Source organism: Crocodylus siamensis, chromosome 1 (genome assembly GCF_052110815.1).
Source record: "Crocodylus siamensis isolate JL-2025a chromosome 1, ASM5211081v1, whole genome shotgun sequence".
Classification (NCBI taxonomy): Eukaryota; Metazoa; Chordata; order Crocodylia; family Crocodylidae; genus Crocodylus; species Crocodylus siamensis.
The window spans coordinates 305,541,625-305,564,998 of record NC_143395.1 but is presented as its reverse complement, the minus strand read 5'-3'; the positions used below and the strand labels follow the sequence as shown (position 1 = coordinate 305,564,998).

The following is a 23,374-nucleotide window of genomic DNA, read 5'->3' as shown; positions in this document are numbered from 1 at the left end:
AAGCCCAGCCTCCCCCTCCGCGCGTGGAAGCACAACGCACAGGCACATTTGAACCACATCTGGGGACACGTCCGTTGCCCCGCAGCGCGAGCCAACTGTTGTGGGGGGCAGGGCTCAGCCGCCATCTTGCGGGCGGGGCGGGAGCGGGGGGCGGGGCGGGGCTGGCGGAGATGGCCGACGAGCCGCGCAAGAAGCCGCACTTGACGGCGCTGGTGGGCCACACCAATGGCCTTACCAAGGCTGCGGCGCTGGCGGGGGGCCGTGTCGGCTCGGGGGGAGGCGCTGCCGCCGCCGCCTCCAAGAAGCTGGTGATCAAGAATTTCCGAGGTGGGTGCGGGGCGGCCCCCGGCCCGACCCGGCCCCTGCCCCGCCCCCGCAGGGACCCCGGGGAGCCGCGAGCCCAATCCCGGCCGGGTGCTCCCCTCTGACAAGGGCCTCCCCCCTCCCGCCCGCGCCTCGGGGCTGCCGCCTTCCTGGGGCCCCGCCGAGGAGGCCGCTGCCCCCTGCATTGCTTGTCGGCGCGCTGCCACGGCGTCAGTGTGCGACCATCGAACCGGGAGTAAAACACTGGTGTTTGCTGGAAAAATCAGTGTTCAAATAAGTTATTTTCTTCCAGACTTTATAGTGCGGGCTGTAGCTCTTGTGGGGGCGTTGGGGGGACATCCAAGCTGAAGCATTTCTGTATTTCAAGGCAAGTGGACATAAACAGGGATCCTGGTTTTCTCTGATTGAAAAAAATACATATCCTCAATTTAGGTTTAAATTAAAAACAGAAACTCAGAATCCACATTTTCCATGATTCAAATGAAACACCACTATATCTGTCTATCTATAGCAGGGGTGGGCAATTATTTTGGGCGGAGGGCTGCTTACTGGGTTCCGGCAAGCCATGGAGCGCCACATGACAGACAGTCCAGGGGCAGATAAATATTAATTTTCTAAATTTTTAGGGGACCCAAAGGCTAAATAAAATGACCTGGAGGGCCGCACCTGGCCTGCAGGCTGCGTTTTGCCCAGCCCTGATCTATAGATATATCTCTATCTATCTTCAGAGATAGAGATGTGGCTACAGATAGAGATGTATCTATAGGGATGGATGGATAGATAGATGATTTCACATTTTTCCATGATTAAAATGAACCACCACTAATAAATATCTATAGATAGATATGTTATTGATGTTATATTAGTAGTGGTTCATTTTTATCATGGAAAAATTTGTATTTAGGTTTCCTTTTATTAAACTGAAATTTGGGGATTTTATCGGAGAAAACCAGGATCCCGATCATAAGAAAGTGCTGACAACCAACCCAAAAGTCAGTTAAGAGGCTGCCTCTTGTGGGCTAAGGTCAAGCATAGTCACTGCACTGGTCTGTTACCCAGACCAAGATTGATTTAAATGGCATTGTGTAGTAGAGGGTGTACCTCTGTCCAATGCACTGCAGGCAGGATGTCCTCCAATCTTGTAATTAGCTTCCCAGGGCCCAGCTGCTAGTGGGAGGATCTTGCCTACATGCTGCCCCTGCACCCAGAACTTCAGAGGCAAGAGTGGATGGAGGAGGCTCTCACTCTGCCAGCAACTTTGTGCAGACCCTCCTCTTCCACTGAATAGAGTCCTGTGGAAGGAAGTGAAGGGTTTGCCCACATGTCCTCCTTCAGCTGTCCTTGCTTAAAAAGGTGTTTTGGTTAAGGGCATATTCACGGCTTAGTTTGGGGAAGATGCTGTTAGGATAGGTAGGGAGATTCTAATAGTGATGTAGTTAAATTTTGCTTTCAAGGCAAACCAAGTGTCTTGCAGTACAGCACTTTCTGCACAAAAGCTTGTCTAATATCTGTCCCAACCATACTGTTGGTCCAATAAAAGATACCACAAAAAAAAACAACCCTCGCTTCTTGAGTATTTCCCAAACTGGCACAGCTAAAACAACACTCTAGCCTAATGGCTTCTTTTCTCTCAGGAAGTTAATATAGGCTCTCGCTCCACAAGCTACTTTGCACGTACCATTCTTTTCAGATGGATGGACTCCTGTTGAAGAAAGTGGAGGGTCTGCCCAAATGGAGATGCTTGCCCAAATGGAGATATTCTTTTGCAAACGTGGACAGTGTGTTAAAAAGTCCAAGTTGCGTTGAGGTGCTGTGATGGCCCAGGAAATATGCGAGAGGAAAGTTCATGTGGAAAGTTCATCTTTTATTGGCTCGACTAACTACATCAAGTCAGCAACCTCTGGCATGTGTGCTGAGTATGGCACGCAATGCCATTTTGCTCGGCATGCCACCACTGGCCTGGGCTCTAGGCAGCTGTTGCCAGCCGCGAAGCCCGGGCTGCTCCCAGCAGGCAGCTGGGCTGCTGCAAGCCCTGCCATGGTTGGCAGCAGCTACCCAGAGCCTAGGCTGGCTGCAGCCAGCAGGCTGCAAGCATCTGCTCCGCGCTCTGACATTAGCTCCATAACGGTGGGTGCGTGCATGCCTTGGAGCGGACTTTGTCCAGTGGCCCAAGAGCCCGGCTCCGTGTGCCTGTGCATCTGGTTCTGTGTGTTTGTGTGCCTCTATCTGGTCCTATGTGTCTGTGTGCACATACATGTGTCTCGTTCTGGATGCATGTGTGCATGTGTCTGTTCTGGGTGGGTTCTGGTTCTCTGTGTTTGTGCATGTGGTTCTCTGTGTGCATATGTCTGGTTCTCTCTCTGCTTTCCTTTTCTCTCTCTCTCTTTCTCTTATTTGTCTCTTTTTTCTCTGTCATTGCAACATGCTCAACAAAAAAGGAATACACACAAAGGCAACATTTATGAGTATTTAATATGCAGTGCATACTGCCATGTATACCACCCCTGCCTTCACCCTCATTTTGTTTTTCTTGCATGTCGGCACTCCAACACCTTCCAAGGTTGACGTGGTTTTTTCGGCACTCCAGCCAAAAAACGTTGCCTACCCCTGAACTACATGGTTGGGATAGAGAGAGGCCAGCTTTCAGGGATTACAGTTGGCTTCCTTGGGCCTCTGAGAAGTGGATACAATTGAGCTAAGTAGTATCTGCTCTGCCAGAGGCCTTGGGGAAGGATACTGGGATCCCCAAAAGCTTCAACCATACAGTTGAGCTAGTAAAAGTGATCTCCCACAAGAATTCTTGCCCCTCGCATTTTTTCTAGACGGTTGTGGCAACAACATCACCTCAACACTACTTGTTAACATGCTTTGTCCATGTTGTGCAAGAAGTTCCATGTGGACAGAACCTCCACTTTCTTCAGTAGGAGACCATTCATCTGAAAAGGATGGTCTGTGCAAAGTAGCTTGTGGAGCAAGAGCCTCCTATGTCAGCTACCTGAGAGAAAAAAGTTGTAGGGCTGGATTATTGTTTTTAGTTGTGACAGTTCAGGATATATGCAAGAAGTGAAATTTTTTTTTTTGGTGATATCTATTGGATCAACAGTACAGTTGGGAGAGATGTTAGACTAGCTTTTGGGCACGAAGTACCGTTCTGCGAGACACCTGTTTTACTTAGAAAGCAAAATTTAACTCTACATCACTATTAAACTCTCTCTACTTATCCTAATGGCACCTTCCCCAACCTAAGCCATGAACACACTCTTAAAAAAAGCATTTTTAAAGGACACCTGAAGGAAGATGCTGTGCGCATTTGATATCACCAAGAAAGCCTTAGTTTTTATGTGAGCCTTTTGGATACAGCTGGATATACATCTTTAAAAAGGCATTTAATGTCTTTTACCGTCTCCCATGGAATTAGGAATATTAGTTGTTTAAAAAATATATTGTTTCAAGCTTAAACTGTGAAAGTACATGTGGTTTGGTATAATTTTACCAAGCATTTTGAAAGAGATGCCTAAAACCAGTCATGTAGATTGGGTATTCAGTTTTCCACCTGTATTTGGCTTTGCAGAAAGACCTAAATTGCCTGACAATTACACTCAGGACACATGGCAGAAGCTTCATGAAGCAGTGAGAGCTATACAAAGTAGTACCTCTATTAAATACAACCTTGAAGAGCTCTACCAGGTAAGAGCCCTGGTTATTTTATTTTTTTATGCCAAACTGAAAAGTATAGCATGACACTTGTTGCTTTGGAATATTCTTAGACAAATGTAAATTTGCAAGCTTTGTTTGTGCTGTATATGTAGATGTTAAAAACTAATTATATCTTGCTACTGATTGTGAGAGCTGTTTTCTTAAGACATTTCTCATTTTCTAGATCAGTGGTTCCCCAAATATGATCCTCAGGGAAACTGTCTGTTGGTCCATGGAGAACATTATCAGGGCCCATCTAACTGGCAGGTTATACTGAGGCGTACAGAGATGTACTAGGGGACCAGCTTTTGTGGCAGAGAAAAGGGATGAGTGGTGGTACTCTCCCACAATTTGTCTGCTCAAGATATCAAATGAGATGTTATGTTCCATAATTTAAACTACAAGTCACACTTATGTCTATTTGTCATCCAGGCATACTCTGGTCAGTAATAAAATTGTGGTCTGTTTTACCAAAGCCATTCTCATAATTAAGCTTCAGTCATAAATCCTTTTGGAGCCAGAAAAAATATCTGTGCAGATGAAATTAGTATCAGCTTCTACCATATTCATATTCTGATATATTTGCACTGCCGCTGAAGACTTTTAAAACTGTTACTAAATTAGGGGAAACATTGCTAGAACTTTTTTGGGGTAAGAGATATCCTTGACATATCCTTCTCTCCACCTTCTTCATTTTGTTCTTAAATAGTATTCATTTTTTTTATTGTCTTCATCCATATTCTTACTTTACAGTATGTGTACTTTATGGCAATAACATTTTTATAAAAATCAGTAACTACAGCATTATAAAAACAAAATAAATCCAAAGACCTCAAAATAATTGTTGGTCAGTTAAGCCGGTGCTTGTCCTTTTATCAAAGATTATTTGGAGCATTTAACAACATATCCTTCTCAAATGCATTTTAAATCCACTATATTAACTTGAAAATGAAGTGTAAGTTAGTCTTTTCCATAAGTAACTTTAGGTAGTTGTTGCTTATGTCTTGGGTTTTATAGGATTGCAAAATTCCAGTTGTGTGTGTGTTTCACATTCAAAGATTTAAAGCTCAGTAGCTGAAAAATCATAAAGTTTTCTTAATTTCTTAATCCCCTAAAGACCAGTTACTTGGCATTTTGAAAGATGAGAGATAAGATTATATTAGCATGAAATCAACAAAGCCACGTGCTTTTTGTTGTCAAGAGGGAAAGGAACGGAAGGGCTTGAGCTCACCTATATTGTAAAAAAGCAAACATCAAATTTATTGTTCTTCTTGCTAATTTGCAAACTCCTAATATATACTGCCAGTTCATTAAGTCATAATGGATCCATTGTGCAAATTAACAAGATTCTTAAATGTGTCTTGTTCATTTACTTGTTTGCTTGGGTGGGAAATGAAAGGTTGAATTCAGCCTTGGTGAGAAATATCGTGTAGTTGTAAATAGTCCTAACTGCGTCATTCTGGACATAATCCCGCCTACAGGGAAGAATTCGTAACTCCTTTAGCTTCTGTTCTTTGTCTCTTTACCTGTCATTTTGGAAAGGAAGTTGTGAGCCTACAGAGCCCAGCATGTAGGCTTAGAACCTGATCTGCCACATAACCAAAAGCTGTAGTCCTCTATTACTTTTCTAGTTTGACGAGGAAAACTTTAAGTAACTACCACTGATGAGATTCAGATTTAATATTAAATATGGATTTGATTTTGTACTTGGCAAGAATTTGCAGTTATGGTGGCTGAGCCTAAAGTGTTTGTTAAAATAATTAACTAGAGCTTTTTTAAAAACCCTCTAATATAACTGTTATTTTGTTCCCTAAGTCTAATTGTTTTTCACTTATCTGAGCTTTTAGCTAAGTTGAAGGTAAAACTAAAGAGATGTGCTTTCTAAAGCAGGACGAAGGGTTTCTAATACTTGGCACAGAAAGGGGAAATACACTGTTACTCCTATTCATAGTATCATAGTATACTTAGGGTAGGAAGGGACCTAAACAGCTACTTCGTCTTTGCCTTACTAGTGACAACAGCATCTAGTCTTTCCTTCCTTTTCTATGTGATCTTGAAAACCCTGAATTGTGTGATCGGTGGCCTCATCTTGCAAGCCCTTGTGTTGTACAGTCTGAGTTTTATGGAAAAGGATGCTGTGTAAAAACTCTAAGAAATTCATATGGTGGCTTCATTGCTCTGTGTAAGTTTTAATTTAGCATTATGCCACTACCATAACAGTACTGCTCTCATCCTTTTTCTTTCCTTCGTCTTTCTGGTAGGGGCCATCTTTTTGTTCTGTTAGCTTTTAATTATATATGGACAGTTGTCATATTACTTTTAACAGTGCTTGAATAGTCAAAGTAATTTGTGTCTTTGGATATTAAAATGTTAATCTTCTTTAATACAAGGGAAGAAAGAATAGGGAATGATAGCATTATGCTGTTGGTCCAATTAGGAATTTGTGAAGTGGGTGTCTTTTTCAGGATACTGTAAAGTCATTGGGAATCAATTGGGTGACAAGCACTGTTAATTTTCCTCTATCCCAGTCTTATTCAGATTCAGTGTCTCCATATCATTTCTCTTTAGTTTCCAATATATTTGATCCAGTTTCTAAGATGATACTTTGCCCGCCCTTCTCCCAAACAGTTATAGGTACAACACGTACAAAAACAATAACATGCTTCTGGTAGTGGAAATCAGTATATATCTACCTGTACTTGAAGTACTGTGATCTTCATTTCTAATGTGTTCACTTTAAAATTTGTCACTCTTTCCACATTCTTAGTTTCCTTTTCAGTTCACATATTTTGATTCAATATTGCTTAGGGACATTTAAGCTCCTATTTAATTGTTTTGTGTTCCATAATTTAAACTACAAGTCACACTTATGTCTATTTGTCATCCAGGCATACTCTGGTCAGTAATAAAATTGTGGTCTGTTTTACCAAAGCCATTCTCATAATTAAGCTTCAGTCATAAATCCTTTTGGAGCCAGAAAAAATATCTGTGCAGATGAAATTAGTATCAGCTTCTACCATATTCATATTCTGATATATTTGCACTGCCGCTGAAGACTTTTAAAACTGTTACTAAATTAGGGGAAACATTGCTAGAACTTTTTTGGGGTAAGAGATATCCTTGACATATCCTTCTCTCCACCTTCTTCATTTTGTTCTTAAATAGTATTCATTTTTTTTATTGTCTTCATCCATATTCATGCCATCTCTGTCTCATTGGTTGTTTTTTTTTGGTTCTTTTTATTCCATTTTCAAACCTTCACTTATTCCTTTTATTTCAAATTTGTTTGGTTCTGTAAGTTTCTACTTTATTTTTCATTCCTTTTTACACACCATACTCTGTTTCCTCCCCATCATCTCCCACTCCACACCCTTCCTTTACCCACCCCTTTGTTCCACTCTCCACCTTTTCTTCCAGTTTGGCTACTAGGTTCCTCTTGTACACTTCTCAGGATAATGAAACTGATTTATCTAGCATGACCTCTTCTTAGCCCCCAGAATACAGTCAAGAAGTTTTTTAAATCATTCTCTTCTGGAAATTTTTTCCAACTTTTATATTTACCTGTAACTCTGCATAAGATCATTTTAGAAGTAAGTCTCTAGGGTAAAATTACTATATGTTATGCTTAAAGTATGTCACGCCTAATTTGGCATATGAATGTTCTGCCCTCAGGGAAGTAAAAGTCAATTAGCAAGGTGTCACTAACATTTCAGCACTGGGAGTCTAATTCTCAGCTACTTCATGATGCAAATTTATTTCAGACCTACATTTATCTCCTTCCCTCACAAATACCGTGTCCTCTCACTATTAAAAATGTTAGCAGAAATTTGAACATCATGTTATTGAATTACTTATTTTATAGCATCACGTTATTTCAAGCTTTCATCATGGCTTCTTTCTTCTTGAATCATTGAATCGTTGTTACAGATTAGGGTCTTATTGTTTTAAGTGTTCCTAAGAAGTTAATATATGACAGTGACAAATGACACTATTAGGCTTGTTTTAGTGGTGTATTTACTTGCAACAGTGTTTGGTCTTGTCTATACTTTTCTCATACATTTCTGTGGACTACCAGAGCATAATTGTGTTTCTGATAGATAACCGTGCTCTTACTTCTTTATAGGTATCATTGCCTACTTAGCAAACATTTAGGAGTAAATCAAGAAGTATCTTTGCCACATGCCCTTCAGTAGTCTTTTCCGGCTGATGTTGCATTAAGACTTCAGAAAAGATGAGCATTGGACAGATGCAAATTTGAAGTACTCTAAATCCACTCCAATCTGGAGTGCTTCAAATTTGGACCACTTCGGGGCAAGTACAGGCATGCAGTTTGCTGCTGGAAGGCTTCGATTAAAAACTTCCATAGCAGCATGCCAGCAGTGTACTCCCCAGTCAGGTGGTACAACAAAGAGTTACTTAGTCTGTGGGTGCAGACAAAAGTGACATTTCGCCTGATCTGGCCACAGCAAGCAGTTTGTAGCTGTGACCAAACATAAATGCACAGCTACAGACAACTTCATAAATGGCTGATTGAGTGAAAAAATGACCCCTTATTGCATAAGGTATCAGATAAAAATGTTTCAAAATGTAGCATCTTGTGTAACTTGTATCTGTGGAGCTCCCAGCCTGTTGCTGTTTTCAGAATGAGAGCAGGGAAGGGAGAGGAGGGAGTTCAGTCTGGGGATTTTTTCAACCCCACCTGGAGGGTGGGGTTGGGTGTATTGGAGCCCTCCTCCCCGCCAAGGTGGAGGGGCTCCAGTTCACCCACCCTATCCTTCAGCACCATCTTTGGAGCCCCAAGAACAAGCTCCTTCTGCTGCCTTTCCCCCCCACTCCGCCATTCTGAAAAGAGTGAGCACTGGCAGAGGAGCTTGGCTGTTGCTATGGCAACTAGATTCCCTGCTCCCTGGAACTACCAATGAACTTCTATTTGGTCTGGGTTAACCTTGTCACTCAGAATGCTTTGCAGAAATAATTCTGAGTTACAGCTGGGAGCTGCACTTCTATCTGTGCCCTGTGGCTCCACCCCCACCCACAGTGCACCTTGTTCCCTGCACTGTGCACTTGGGCTGGAGACAATGATGCCCTGCCTCCAGAGATTGGCAAGGACAACTGAGTGCCCACCCTTGACAAAACTGGAAGATTGAGGCCCTGAACCCCTGATGGAACTGGTAGACCTCACATCCTTTCTCCCCTTCCCCACTAGAAATGGAAGTGTAGAGGCAGAGAGGCATGTAGAGATTCCTGCTCTCCAGTCCTCGGGATGGCCAACCACTAAGGAGCATGCTGCTCATTGGCTTTCTGTCCCTATCCCTCTGCTAATCTCTCCTTGAGGGAGAGAGCTGAAAACTGTTGGATGCTGGAGAACCAAGCAACCTCCTGTTGCATTCTATAGTGCACACAGATGTAACTGGAAGCACCTCAAAGTTGAAGTACCTTCAAATATTTGCTAATTTATCTAGGGTTATTTTGGGGGCACTTACTCTTTGAAATGCCCCATAAGTATTTGAAGAACTTGAAATATTATATCTGTCCAGACCTGGCTGCCTACATCCTGGTTGACACCAGGGCCTCATATACCTGTATATGAGCAGTAGATTAAGCTTAGTCTCTTTCTCAGGGAAAACATAGCAAAAGTTTAATGGTGCATTCATTCAGACATTAAGTACCACATCTAGCTTGCATCAGTTACTTCAGTAAGGTCTGTACACTGTACAGATTTCTGGAAGTATGATCCTTTGAGGATTTTAGAAATAAGTTAGGAAGTGTTTATTTATATAGATTTCGTATTACACAGACATACACATTGCATGGACTTGATCATTTCATGTACTGTATAGTGTGCCAGCAAAATTTGGGGCTCAGTGAGAGTTTAGCAATCTGCTGTTATAGTATCAATTTGTGGGATTCTATCCCTCTTGTACATACGTATGCCTGGCTGTTTGCTGCTTGCACTACTGTTGTCCCAGTCAGGTCATAACCTAAGTTTACTAGATGTTGTATGGACACAAAACAAAAACACAGTACCCTCCCAAAAGAATTCCCATTCTAAGATGAGAGAGCCAATGATATGAGGAGGATGTAAGGAAATAATTCGACAACATAATTGGCTGTGGTCTCAGCGCATCAGCATCCTAACAGTTATTAAGCTTCTTATCATTACAAAAGAGAATTTTAAGGAAGGATTTCAAGAAGAGTGTGGAATTGCATTGTTGAAGTTTACAGTGAAGTCTTTCAGCCCAAGAATAAGGGGCAGCATACTTAACCGTGCCTGTGAGAGAACCTAACAAGTGGGTGATCAGAGGCTGGGAAATGACCTCATGATAATAAATAAGAAATGAAATTTAGAGTGTGAATAGGTCATGAAGTAAAGATATAGCTTATGTTCAGTTTGATAGAAAAGGAGGAACCAGTGGATTGCAGAGATGGATAACATGGCCAAAGTCATGGGTTAGAAAAATAATTTTTGGAGCAGGCATTGTAGCTATGAATGCAGAATTGTGTTTGTCAGGACTGTATTTGTTGAGGCTATAAAAAGTGAAGTTCTGGTAACAAAAATGAGAGGCTGGACAGTAGTTTTAGGTATGCAGATGGGCAAATATTGCCCATATCCTAAGGATGTTATGTAGAAAAAATATGTAAGGTTATAATCTGTGACTGCTCTGTGCATACATTTTTTCAAGTATTCTGAAGCTGAGTTGAAAAAAAAATCTAAACGTAAAAACAAATATTTAGCAAAAAAAAGACATTCTGTAATTAACCAGTATTAAAATGAAAAATTACAATTATTTTAGTACTAGTCCCACACAAAGGTATGCTCAGAGAGTAATTTCACATGTGGATACAATTAACTGTTAATCATCCCATAAATAGTAACCCTGCCATACGTTCAGCAAATTAATGACATGACAACATGGGAAACCAACCACAAAAATATTCTACAAAATATGTAACATTTTTGTGGCTCATATCTCTCACATGTTAAAATGAATGTGTAGTAGGATAGCCCCACCATGCATCTAATGTTGGTTGTCTTACAGGGCTTGGTTAGAAGCTCCACCATATCAGCAAGTTGACAGCTGTGTGGTGCAGCCCTGCTGTACCCTGGTGTTTTCAGTGTGTCTTGTCCAGGGGGGCCAGTCTGCCATGTGCTGGGAGCCAAAGGGTCTTTTTGACTCCTATGCCTCACTGCAGTCTGGTACCAGAACATGCCTTGTCTTCTGACCCCACCAGGCTTGTGGGCCAAGGCAAGCACCATGCTGGGCTCTGGGAATTGTAGAGTCCCCCGAGACCCAGCAGGTTGACTGCCTTGCTCCACAACACCCAGGGAGCAGCAGGCAAGGCACTTGATACATCCTGCCCACAGAAACCCTGGGATTGGGGTCCCCTTGCACTAGGACTTTAAAGACATGTGCAGCTGGCTTGCACACAAGGCTTTCCAACATCCTAGTGCACAGGATCTGGAACTGATAAGCAGCTGATTGTCAGTCCCAAACCATGCTGGCATCATGATCCAGCCCTAGTGTGGTCCCAGGGTTGGGACCTAAAATCAACTGATTGTTAGTCAGGGTTGGCACCATAGGGCTGTGGGTACCAGGTTTGCAATTTGCCAGTGCAGGGTGAGACTCCAGCTTTCTCTGAACTGGCAAGTAGTAATGGCATGATTGGGATCTGATCCCAAAAAAATGTGTCCTGCCATGCATGTGTGTTATGGCAGGAGGTGCAGCTGTAGGGATAACTGATCAGACCACATTGTGCTATTAAATATGTGTTTCAGGGGCCCAGGAATCAGATCTACAATCTGTGTATTGCAAGTAAATTTGGATCAGCTCTTCAGGGTGGTAGAACATACTGTGGAGGTAACAGCTGAAGTAACTAGAATTTGTATGGCAAGGCTGAAGATCAGATGTAGTTCAAGACACTACATCAGTGATCTCAAATAGAACAGAACATGCTGTAAAAGTTAAATCTACCAGAGCAAGTCAACGCTGATCTTCTGTGGTCTTTTCTGTGCAACAATTTCATTACTTTTATCAGACATCCAAATTTTAAGTTTATATAAATGAAGGTATGTGGAACTCTGAAAGAGAGGAATTAAGCTAAAGCAAATATTTGAAAATAAAGTCACAAATGTTCAAGATCGCAACTGCATTCAACCAGTTTAAATGAGATTTGGTCCTCACAAAACTTCAGTTTAAAAACCAAATTCTGTCTCTTCACCTCGGATGTTATTTCCAGTTTTTCATATGGATGTGAAAGCTGGAAATCCACTAACACTTTTTTAATTAAAAATTTTAAGTATTAAAGGGAATTCATTTTAACAAATTTGATGATTCCTCAGAGTTCAACACCTTACATCCAGATCCATCCAGAAAAGAAAATTGAAAAACCTGGTCCGTGTGTTAAACGTTAAGCCAGTGTCTGTCATGATAAACATGCTGTTGGGCAGTGAGAGAAATGAATATAAGAGTTTTGCTGGAAGAATCCATCTAATAAATGGTAGTTGTAGAAGGAAAACTTAACTTACCATACTTACATCATAGAGAAGAAGCAAAGAATGGCTTAGGATAGATAAGCATAGCACAGCCCTATTTTGTCCTAACTGATGTCTGATGTTACTGAAATAATTAAGATTCAGAAATAAAAGGTCATTAAATTTTGGGGGGGGGTTTCTTCATGTTTTGGCTAACCGTATTTTTACTATCCTTATTAATTTGGAAGAATATATTTTCTTTTTATTTTGTTTTGTTATATTTGTTATGTTGGTACACAATCCAAACAAAAGATCATTATTTGGATTTTAGAGTTTATTTATTACTTTGTTTTTGTTTTTTGTAGGCTGTTGAAAATCTCTGCTCTTATAAAGTGTCTGCTACACTGTACAAGCAATTGCGACAAGTCTGTGAAGAACATGTAAAAGCACAAATCTTTCAATTCAGAGAATATCCTTTCTCTTGCATTAAAAAAACAGTCAAATATATCTTTAAAAATTTACTTTTTGAAGTAATACAACAGTTAATAAAACAAAGTTAATCAAAACAGTTGATATATATTCTGTATTGAACACCTACATATGTTAAATTTGGTTTGACAGAATTCTGCTTGCTTGAAATGGGTAACTTTAATATATGGTTCAAAATATTGGTAACATTTTCATTATTGTCAATGCATTAACAGTGTATGAGTAAATTTTATACTTCGTTTAGAGAGTTTTCATTAGTCAGCATAAGTGAATTTTTAACTCCAGGAAAAAACATTATTGCAGGGGAATATTATGCAGGTAATGTGTCTCCTGCCTCCAAATTAGAATTATAGATTTTACTTTTTAATCTGTGCAAACCCAGCATTCAACTCTTGTAAATGTAATGTGGATTGCTTGGATAGATAGTGGAGTAAATTGTAAATGAGTGTAAAGCTCTTCTGAAACCAGTTTTTGTGTGAATACCTGACAGTTGGTATCGTCTGGGGCAGTGGTCAGCAATCTTTTCAGGCTGCAGGCCAGAATGACTGACTCGGTTTGTGTCAGAGGTGGATGGGCTCTAGCAACCAGCAGCCACTTGTCCTTATCACAGCATGGGGAGAAGTACTTGCTGCAGCCTGAGGCAAGCACCCTCTACTGCCACTGCTTGCACAGGAGAGGCCCCATCACTGAAACCCTATGTCTGTGGGTTAGATCTGGCCTAGGGGCTGTAGGCTGCTGACCCCTGATACAGGGTACTATTCCTCACAGTATTTTAATGAGCCCCAGATATGTTGTTTATATTCCACATTATTTAAGTCCTTTGTTTGTAAGGAATATAAGGACATCTGTACTATGCATAGTACAAAATGTTTTTATAAGCAGATTTTTTTTTTATATTGCTATCAACTGTGCTGGGTTGCTGGGAGGGTTGATTTTGACACAGATGGGATTCCTCTTTAACCTGTCAAAGTTAAGCAATGCTTCTCTCTTACACCATCTGGTGGATACAGTGAAAGGCATTTGCTCAGAAACTTAAGTGATGCTTTTGCCTTAGCCCTGTGCTGAGCTTAACTGAATTCTAATTCCTGACTTCCTGCACAATATCACTTGAGTTTCTTTTCTGAAGAGCTGACAAAGATAACTGCTTGTAGCCTGTTTCAAAGGTGTTGACAATCTGATTTTCCTTAACAAGCGCTGCACAGATTTTCTGGACAGTCTTTTATTTTTAAAGAAGATAGATAAATGCTGGCAAGATCATTGCAGACAAATGGTAAGTTGAATACTCAGTTCATAATACAGATTCTTGGCTCATAGGGGGAAAATCTGGTAACATTTGGTTGTGGCTTTTTCAAAGTATTGTCACATTTTTTGTAGTATTTGCAAAGAGCCTGTCTGGAGATGCTGTGTGGCTGCTTGGTTGGCCTTTTTGATTGTTGCAGCCATGTATTGTCTCATAATGGCAAACAGTTGGAACACTACTCAAAATGTGTACTTAACTGTATTTTATGATTGAAGGCAATAAGTAATAAGAATGTGTTTTATTTTCTGTTTTTGATTTTGAGTAATTTAAAAAAACACACAGGTTTTAGTTGAGTTAACCTTGTATGAGGGTTAAACTTGACTGATTTTTTTCCTTCACTATCCACCTCTGCCAATCTGCCTTTCCCTGCATTTGTTTTCTCCCCCTCCTTGCTTTTCAATAGCTTTTACCCTTGCAGTACACTTTAGATACTTTTTATAGCTGAGAGGAGTGGGAAATTAGAATAACTTATTTACAGTAAAAGTTAAGGATTAAAATAATACTTCATTCCTTAGTGACTAAGCAGGAAATATCCCCCTTGGAAAAATTAGAAGTGCAGAAGATGTCATAGCCCTTCAGCCCTGAATGTTCTTAAGAACAAAAACAGAAAATTGTGTACACTCTTCTTTTCCCTATCATTTTCTTTCAGGGTATGTCTGAGTTGTTTAAGTGACATTCTGCAGTTCTTGGTTGCTTCCTAAACACATTAACCTAACATTTAACATTAAAAGAAACAGAAATAACTTTAAACTCTCAATTTCTTTAATCTAAAGATGGATAACTTCCCTTACATTAGTTTTGATTACTGGCAAAAATATAGTGGGGCTTCAAGGCAGAAGATATAAATCAGGAAATAACTTCATATTTTTAAACTGTCATTTCTAATCTTTGGAAGAGAAGATAACAGTACCTTGCAGAGATATCAGCTAGGTAGTTAATACATTAAGCAGCAAGAACCAGTTGGAAAAACTGTGTTTCCCTCCTTGCAATGCAAAATGTTATAGAAAAAAAATCCTTTCAAAGATTTTTCTATAGGAATTTTGACAACAAAACAAGAGACTTTTCACTTGGCTTAGATACTATTTTGAAATGAGAAGTGTTTTAATGTAATGTTATTTTGGTCTGTTTTATGAACATTTAAAATATTTGGATTATCCATTTTCATTTTTTAGATTTTCAGGATATATTTTCCTTTCTCTTTTCTTACATTTTCTTCCTCCAGTGTCATAGGAAGTGTGAGAGGAGGAAACCACTTAGTTACCTTTTTCTACCTGGTATAATGTTATACAGTAAGGAAGGCTGGATGACCAAAAATAATTTAAAATGTTCTGAAAAGAAAGTCAGTATTTCATTGAAATAGAAATAGATGCTTGTCTGTGGAAAAGTCAGGTTAGATTAACTATAGTTAGTCAGACTAAGCACATTTTCCAATAGAACATGTTTCAGAAAAACCTGTCTGAGTTTATAAGAAACCACAGAGAAAATAATATGACAGTACTGAAGGACTTTTTCTCTGTTCCAACAAAATGCAGCCTTGCATTGTCTAGTTATCTTAACTACTACTAAGTCATTTTCTAGTGTGGAAACAAAGTGGGAGCTTATTTTTCATATTTAACTTGCTCTGAGACATGGAGAGAAATTTTTACTGGACCAATAGGAAGAGAAAGTGTCCAGTTAACTGAAAATACTAATCTTTGTAAGTGTGTGAGTTCTGGAAGATAATGGGTGTTAGAGATTTTATAAACTTATCCCTATTTTCTTATTATTATGTCAGGGACTGATTTTCGTAGTAAAAGGGGTTCATTGCATTGTCATTCAGTCCTCACCATAAAAATTGTGTGTTTGGAAAAAAATTAAACTAAACAAATACTATTTATAGTTTGCCACTTAAGAATGTAGGTTGAAAACTTAATGGTTGCACTGCTTTGGGGGCTTGGTGGATATAGCAATAATACAAGATCTTATACCATTTTAATAGCTTTTGATTTTTTTTTTTTAGTACGTTAATTGAATACAGGCTTTCTAGCAATATAATTGGTACTTAGCCACTATGGGCATCAAAATTGTTTGAAAACTTGTAATAGGCCTTCATAAAAATCACCTGGTTAAATATATGAAAAATCATAATGATAAAAGTACAGTTTACAAGTTGATTCATTACCACAACTCCTAATAATATAAAATACAATCCTGTGTGCTGCAAACAGATAAAAAACCAAATTGGTTCAATCACTACCTTTTATTTCCAGATCATGATTAGAAGTATTTTCTTATTTTTGGATCGTACATATGTACTTCAGAATTCAATGCTTCCTTCTATATGGTAGGTATTTATATAAGTACCTTTTTAAATTTAATATGTAGTTTAAAATTTTAAGCATTTTTTCAGATTATTACCTTTGTTATATATAGCACATCTTATTTCAGTAACATTCCCTGTAAATGTATGGGGTTATATGTACAACTGATCAGTGTGCATGTGTACTTTTTGCCTGGGACCATTCTGTAAGCAAAAACATCAATAATGCCTGGTAAAATTAAGGAATATTATAATACTCCTACAAAATAGATATTATAAAGTCAGGAAATTTGGAGTTAAAGCTAGGCGTAAAAGAAACCGAAACCTGTTAAGATAATGAAATTCCTCAGTTACAGCACCCAAACAATGTTAACTTTGTGTTTTGGTAACTGGGTGCATCTTCACATGCACTTTAGCACTTTATTGTGGAGTTCACTAATTATTTCTGCAGTAAAGCATCACTGTCTACACATGCCAGTATTAGGGCACAGTAATTTAATTAACTATGCCATTAGATAGTACTGTTGGGGGACTACTATCTTATGGTGGAGTAATTTAACTGCAATCAAACACTCATGAAGATGGTGACATCGGGCACAAATTGCATGCAGTCAGCCCAGGCAGCTGGGGGTCAGACTCCTGCCTGCTACCTAGCCATGCAGCTCTGCACGTTCAGCACTGTTGTGTCCCAGTCAGCCCCAACACCGCCCAACGCCCCCACCCAGAACTCGGGGCTGATTCCCCAAGCCTGCTGCTAATGTGGGCCTAGTCCACCCCAGTTCAAAGTGCTGCTGTCCCAGGTGCATGTGTAAACACTGCTGTGTCCGGGAGCATTGCACTCCAGCTCAGAGTGCTCTGGAGTTTATCGTTTCGCCTTAACTGCATGTGCAGATACACCCACTATGTAATAATCTTAAAATTCAGGACACTTTAAGATTTTTAGAGGATTAAATGATGAGGAATTTGTTTTTGTTTTTTGTTTTTTGAAGATATGTTCTTTGCTTCACTTACCTCTCCATGGTGTCAGCCTAGGATAGAGTTAAGACAGGGGTAGGCAATTATTTGGGCCCAAGAGTCACATAGGCCGTTTTGGTGAGCTGTTGCAAGCTAAGTCAGCACTTTCCCCCCTTCCCTCCCCCCCCCAACGCAACCAAAACTCCCTGTGTGGGATGGGACCCTGGGCAGTAGTGTTTAGGAGCAGGACAGGTGGGAGAGGCTGGAGTTATGGAGTGTTGACACTTCAGGCTGGGGCTGGGTCAGAGCCACAATCTGTTGCTCGCACAATGCTGCGACAAGTGTGGGTTCCTCAGGCTGGGGCATTCAGGGAGCAGATCGCAGCTCTGTCCTGCCCTGGCATCCCAGCCCCAGCTCTGGATGTAGCTTCCCACCTGCCCACTACCAGCACACCCTGCCCACGCAGCTCCCCAAGCTGCATCCAGGGCCGGGATCTTGGGGCAGTGACAGCGTGGGGCCATGGCAGAGCTGGAAGCTGCCACCAGGCCTCACTCCCCTGCCCGCATGCCTGATCCAGTGCACATGGCACCCTCTCAGGCTGGTCCAGAATGTTGGCCAGGGAGACCGTGGGCTTGATCCAGCCCATGGGCCAGCCCCATGTCACTTGCCCAGCCTGTGCAGCCCTATGAGTTTGACACCTTGCTATATGCCAGTCTCCTACTGTCAGATCAGCTTCATTTTGAGGGTGGTCAGGTATTGAAACAGGTTACCTGGAAAAGTTGTGGAATCTCCATCTTTGGAAACTTTCAAGCAGGTTAGACAGACACTTGGCTGGGATGGTTTAGCTGGGGATGATTCTGCCTTAAGCAGGGGGCTGGACTAAATGGCCTTTTGAGATCCCTTCCACTTCTACTTTCTTACAGTCCTATTATTTACCAAATGTTCAGAAGTTTGACAAATCAAAGTTTGGTCCTGGCGCAGAAAAAAACCTTCTGTACCTACCTGGTGCCATAGTGATTATCTGACTCCTGCACTCATCAGTTTCCTCTTTCCTGTGGACTGATGGGAAGGTTCACAGAATGCAGACTGACATCAGTGAGGCTGCTAGGGAAATGACAGTCTGGCAAGCAAGCCTGCTGCTTTCCACTCTTCACAGGCCAGTGGGATTCCCACCTCCCTGTGATGGCAGCAAGAGGAGTAGAGGTTGTAAAGGCCTTACTTAGGCCATCTGTTTGGAAGAACTGGGTGGAAGACTGAAGGTTGCAGTGCTTTCTTGCCACCATGTATGCTTTTGCTTCAGCTATAAGGGTTGAAATGACTTTTTATATTTAAGTGTCCTGTGGTTTTTCTGTTTCTGTATGAGCTCTCTAAAACTTACTGCCTATATTGTTTTGGTGAAATCACCTTTGATTTAATTGTGTTAAGAAAGCCAGTGCATGTGTGTTTGGAGATCTAAAGTATATGTAAATTAATAGCTGTAATAGTCCTGGTCTCCCAGCTGGACATGGGCATGTTTTAGTCCTCATGTTGGAACAATAATTCTTTTAAGCTTTCTTGAGTCTGAGTAGAGTTAGGGTCTTGGTTTCTAGGCGCACACAGAGTTTCTTGCTGGCATGAATGTCTGAGAGCTGTAACCTGAATTTCAACAGCAGGAATCTGAGATAGATTAGTATTGACTCTTCCAGACATTTCAGTTGCTTCAGTGTACATTTTCCCAGGTTCCTGCCTTGTGGGCACTCTAGTTTACTGCTTACCTCTCCAGGGATGCATGATAGTTGAAGCTAAAACAGACAAGGGCTTTTCAAAACTTCTATCATAATTATTTTTACTTTAGTTAGAATTAGATAAAACACTTTAGGTAAAACACTTGCATGCTATTCTCTGAGTCAATTTTCTCCATACTCTTTCTGGCCTCTGCAGTAATTTTCCTTTGGCTTTGCTGGCATGTACTCAACAAGGTCTCTTTTGTCCTCTCTTCTACCCTAAGCTGCTTTTTTGTCACCTGATTTTGGGCAGGGCAGGGCAGCAACTTACAGACTAACTTGTTCAGAGAGGTGTGAATTTTCATAGGCTACAGCCTACCCATGTATAGTCTCAACAGAGACTCTGGGTTCTTATTCCATTACACTGACCAGCTTTTACAAGCTTTGTGTCCCTTAGTGGGTTAGCTGCTTTGTTTGTCCCTAGGGATCTACCCAAATTGTGATTTTGTGGATTTCATGGAAATCACAAAATCAGGTGATCTCCATGAAATCTGTGGGGAGGGGAACTTACTAAAAATAAAATGCTGGCTTCCAGTGGGAGCCAGCAGTCCTCCTGGCCACTGCGGCCTGCTAGGGACGGGAGAGGAGGGGGACTGCTGGCAAGATGGTTTCTACCTCTTGCTGCTAATTGGCTGAGAGGGCTGCCTGTCATGTGGTGCTGCCCCTTTCCACCAATCAACAGTGAGGGGTAGGGCCACTTGATGGACAGCCCTCTCCACCAGTTGGCAATGAAGGTGGGGTGGGGCCCCTCAGCCAATGAGAGGCACGGTGCAGGGGGTCACCACAATAAGCCCTCAAAAATGGTAGCTGGCTCCATGATCTGCACACAAAATCAGCCGGCCGTCTCCTCAAGGTGGGTAGACCCCTCATTATCCTTTCTGATCTCTTCAACCCACGTTCCCCTCTCACAATAATACTTTCTCTTCTCCTCCCCTTCTCCCTGTCCTTTGTATTCAAATGACATTGTTCTTTTCTATTTAGTATCTGCTGTCTGTAAGTCTCTTCATATCATTTGAAGAAGTAGCCTGCAAAAGTTCAGGTCTCTGAACATCATAGTCTCCAAGGTGCCATCCTGCCCTGCCTTCTGCCAGACTTCAGACTAATACAGCTAACTACTACTTTCTTGATATTTGTGATCCGTCTCCTGGAAGAATCACATTCCTACACACCCTTGCCATCTGCAGAGAATATATTACACATAATCATAAAGGCTAACCATATAGAGAATTCAGAATCACAAAAAGAATTCATACATAAACTTCCCACATTGTCACAGTAGTCAATCTAATTTTATGTGCTTTTTTTCATTTAAAAATGTTTGAATTTGCTATGCCAGTGTTAGGCATCCTTTTTCAGCTGCATGCTGGAATGCTTCACATTGGGTCAGAGGTGGGTGGGCAGGTGCCAGAACCCGCCTGCTGTTGCTGCTTCTTCAGAAGCCTCCTACCACCCAAAACCACCAGAGCCCCATCTCAGCAGGCTGGCTCCAGTGACTCCATGGCCCCCAGGCTTTCGATTGCCAATCCCTGATCTAATTTGTAGTAATATTCTTAATAACCTCCAAATAAGTACCTTTTGCCTTTTTACAGTTCAGGACACCAGTGCTAAAGAATTTATATAAACTGTTCAACAGGTTGTAAATTATTTGACTCCTGCACAACATTACATTTACATTTCATTTTCAGGAAAGGTTAATAAAAGTTTCACAATTATTTTTTTCAAACTTAGATGTAACTTTTAAAAGTATGTCAGTATCTTTGGGTCATGTCAATTAAACTATATATTTTTGAATGTATTAATTTTTCAATATTTGTACAGGGATATGGGGCTAGAACTTTTTAGAAATCACATTATTAGTGAGAAATTAGTTCAAAACAAGACCATTGATGGAATCCTCCTCCTGATTGAACGAGAACGAAATGGTGAAGCTGTCGACAGAAGTTTGTTGCGAAGCTTGTTGAGCATGCTGTCTGATTTACAAGTAAGTATGACAGACTTAACAAATACCAGCTGCAGCTAAATGCAGAGGTGCATTTTGAACCTTTCCTGATTCCTCTGTGTCCTGAAATAATAACTTTTTCCTCCTAATAAAGATGCACTTTCAAACTGCAACCATATTTTTTTAGATCATGATTGGGTTTAGAACATTTTTACATAAATTGTTCAGTGAGGCTTTATAGTATAATTCTTTTTTATAGTTGCTGTTGAGAATTATGCTACTAAAAAAACAAGACCAAGAACACAGCAGGTCTCTTTCTGCATACCTGTAAATATGCTGATGTTCCAGTTCAAAGGACTTGTATAAAAGATGTGAATCCACCATCCACAGAAGTAGTTTCTAATAATATACTGTACAGTAAAGTACTGTGGCCTGCATTAACATGCCTGTATGTTTTCTGGCTCTTTGTTATGTGTCATGTAGCAATGGCAGTACTGTGTTTAGCTATGAACCAAGTTGAATGACTTGCCACATAACTATGAGGAAACTTAAATAGAAAGGCTCTTTTAGGTGGTAAAAGTACATGGCTCTACTACCTGAAAAAAATCCTAGGAAAACCTCCATTTTAATCTCTATTAAAATCGTTAAGGAGTAGGAGTAGTTACTATGTTTGATTTGCTTTCAATAAAATAAATTGGATTCTATTGACTTACTTCATTCTATTTGTTTTTCAGTGTAATCATATTTGACAGCTTAACAAGACATAAATTAATTCCATAACAAGAGCTAAATGAAGGTAGGGCAGGGTGGCATCTTAGGGCACTTGTACATTTGCTCTGAGGGTGGTGTGGGGTGCGGCACTTTAAATAGAGTAGCTCTGAGAGCTGCTCTAATTAAAGAGTCATCATGTCTTCTCTCTTAGCACTTCTACACTAAAAACTGGCAATGGAGGTGCTTGAACTAAAACTTATTCAACAAGCTTTAGCTCAAGCACCCTCACTGCCGTTTTTAAGCATGGGGACACTGATACACGAGACCCAGGAGGCTGCTGGAGCACAGCAAGTGCCACACTCTAGCAGACTCGATTAATCAAATTCCAGTACATCCGAGCAGCCTCCACACTCATGTATAGGTGCCCTTAGAGACTAACTAGTTCGGAAAGACATAAGCTTTCATAGGCAACAACCTATTTTGTCTACTTCTTCTATCTCTAAAACCCTTTTTATAGACTGACTTGAATATGTCCTGGCCTGTTTATTTCTTATTCATTTGTTTTTGTATTGTCAGCGGAAGTTTGATGTACCTCTTAAATGATAGGCAGGCAGCATCCTTGCATTAAATTGTCATTGTAAATTGCTGCAGGTGAGACAAAGTTCACAATGAGAATTTTTCTTGCTCTTCCATGTACTGGGTTTTCACCCCGACTGGGAGAAGGTTGACTTTACTACCAGGCTTGAGGTTTTTAGCATAACAGCACCTTGCAACGTTTTCTAGTTACTGGTCTGACTTCAAGTTGGTGTTTTTAAACCTGGTACTCATTAGAGGAGATTATTTTTCTGTTTTTGCCTTAATTAGTCACTTGTCTTATCCTAACATCAAGTGTGGCATTTGCAAAATGAATTTCCTCTTAGTCTAGATCCTGATGGATAAGAGCCTGTAACATAAAAACCACCACCACATTTAAACAGCTTCTTAGCAGAGTCTCTAGGGACAGATTAGGACACGAATTCTGAGCAATCTCTAACTAAATGTGGTTTGTCTGTAACTTAATGGATTTAATTAGAACAAGCTTGAAATAAATTTTGTACTTTTGATTCGGGTAAATGTGATCCATCTGTTAGCATCCAGTCATGCTGTGTGCTCTGTGTGGGGCACCGCTGAAGTCACTGAGTCTTTTAGTAAATCATTTAGCATTGGTCTTCATAGTTTAATTGAATTGGTGTTTAACATGGCTGGGGAAAGATAAGATGCTAGAGAAGACTAAGAGGAGAGGCAGGTAGTAAAAACCCAACCTAGTTCTTACAGTTCTTGCTAAACATCTTAACTGTCATTCATAATCCTCTGTATTGTGTCTGAAAATAAATAATCAAGGGGAAAATAAATAATCCCCTTGTTAGTCTCAGTTTCTAGTGAATAA

The 23,374-nt window shown here is 40.6% G+C and overlaps 1 protein-coding gene across 2 annotated transcripts in view; it reads left to right on the top strand.

The window, feature by feature from the left end:
* Window positions 1-143: 143 nt before the first annotated feature.
* CUL4A (cullin 4A) overlaps window positions 144-23,374 on the top strand; it is a 60,340-nt gene continuing 37,109 nt past the window's right edge. Inside the window, exons 1-6 of one of the 2 annotated variants that reach the window (XM_090021900.1) lie at window positions 144-327; window positions 3,896-4,011; window positions 12,859-12,963; window positions 14,184-14,252; window positions 16,532-16,605; window positions 21,117-21,279. In XM_090021900.1, the coding sequence (XP_089878026.1) occupies window positions 171-327; window positions 3,896-4,011; window positions 12,859-12,963; window positions 14,184-14,252; window positions 16,532-16,605; window positions 21,117-21,279 (684 nt within the window). In that variant the 5' untranslated portion in view covers window positions 144-170. Of the gene's footprint in view, window positions 328-3,895; window positions 4,012-12,858; window positions 12,964-14,183; window positions 14,253-16,531; window positions 16,606-21,116; window positions 21,280-23,374 lie in introns of those variants that run through there. The other variant, XM_090021908.1, reaches the window with a different exon arrangement.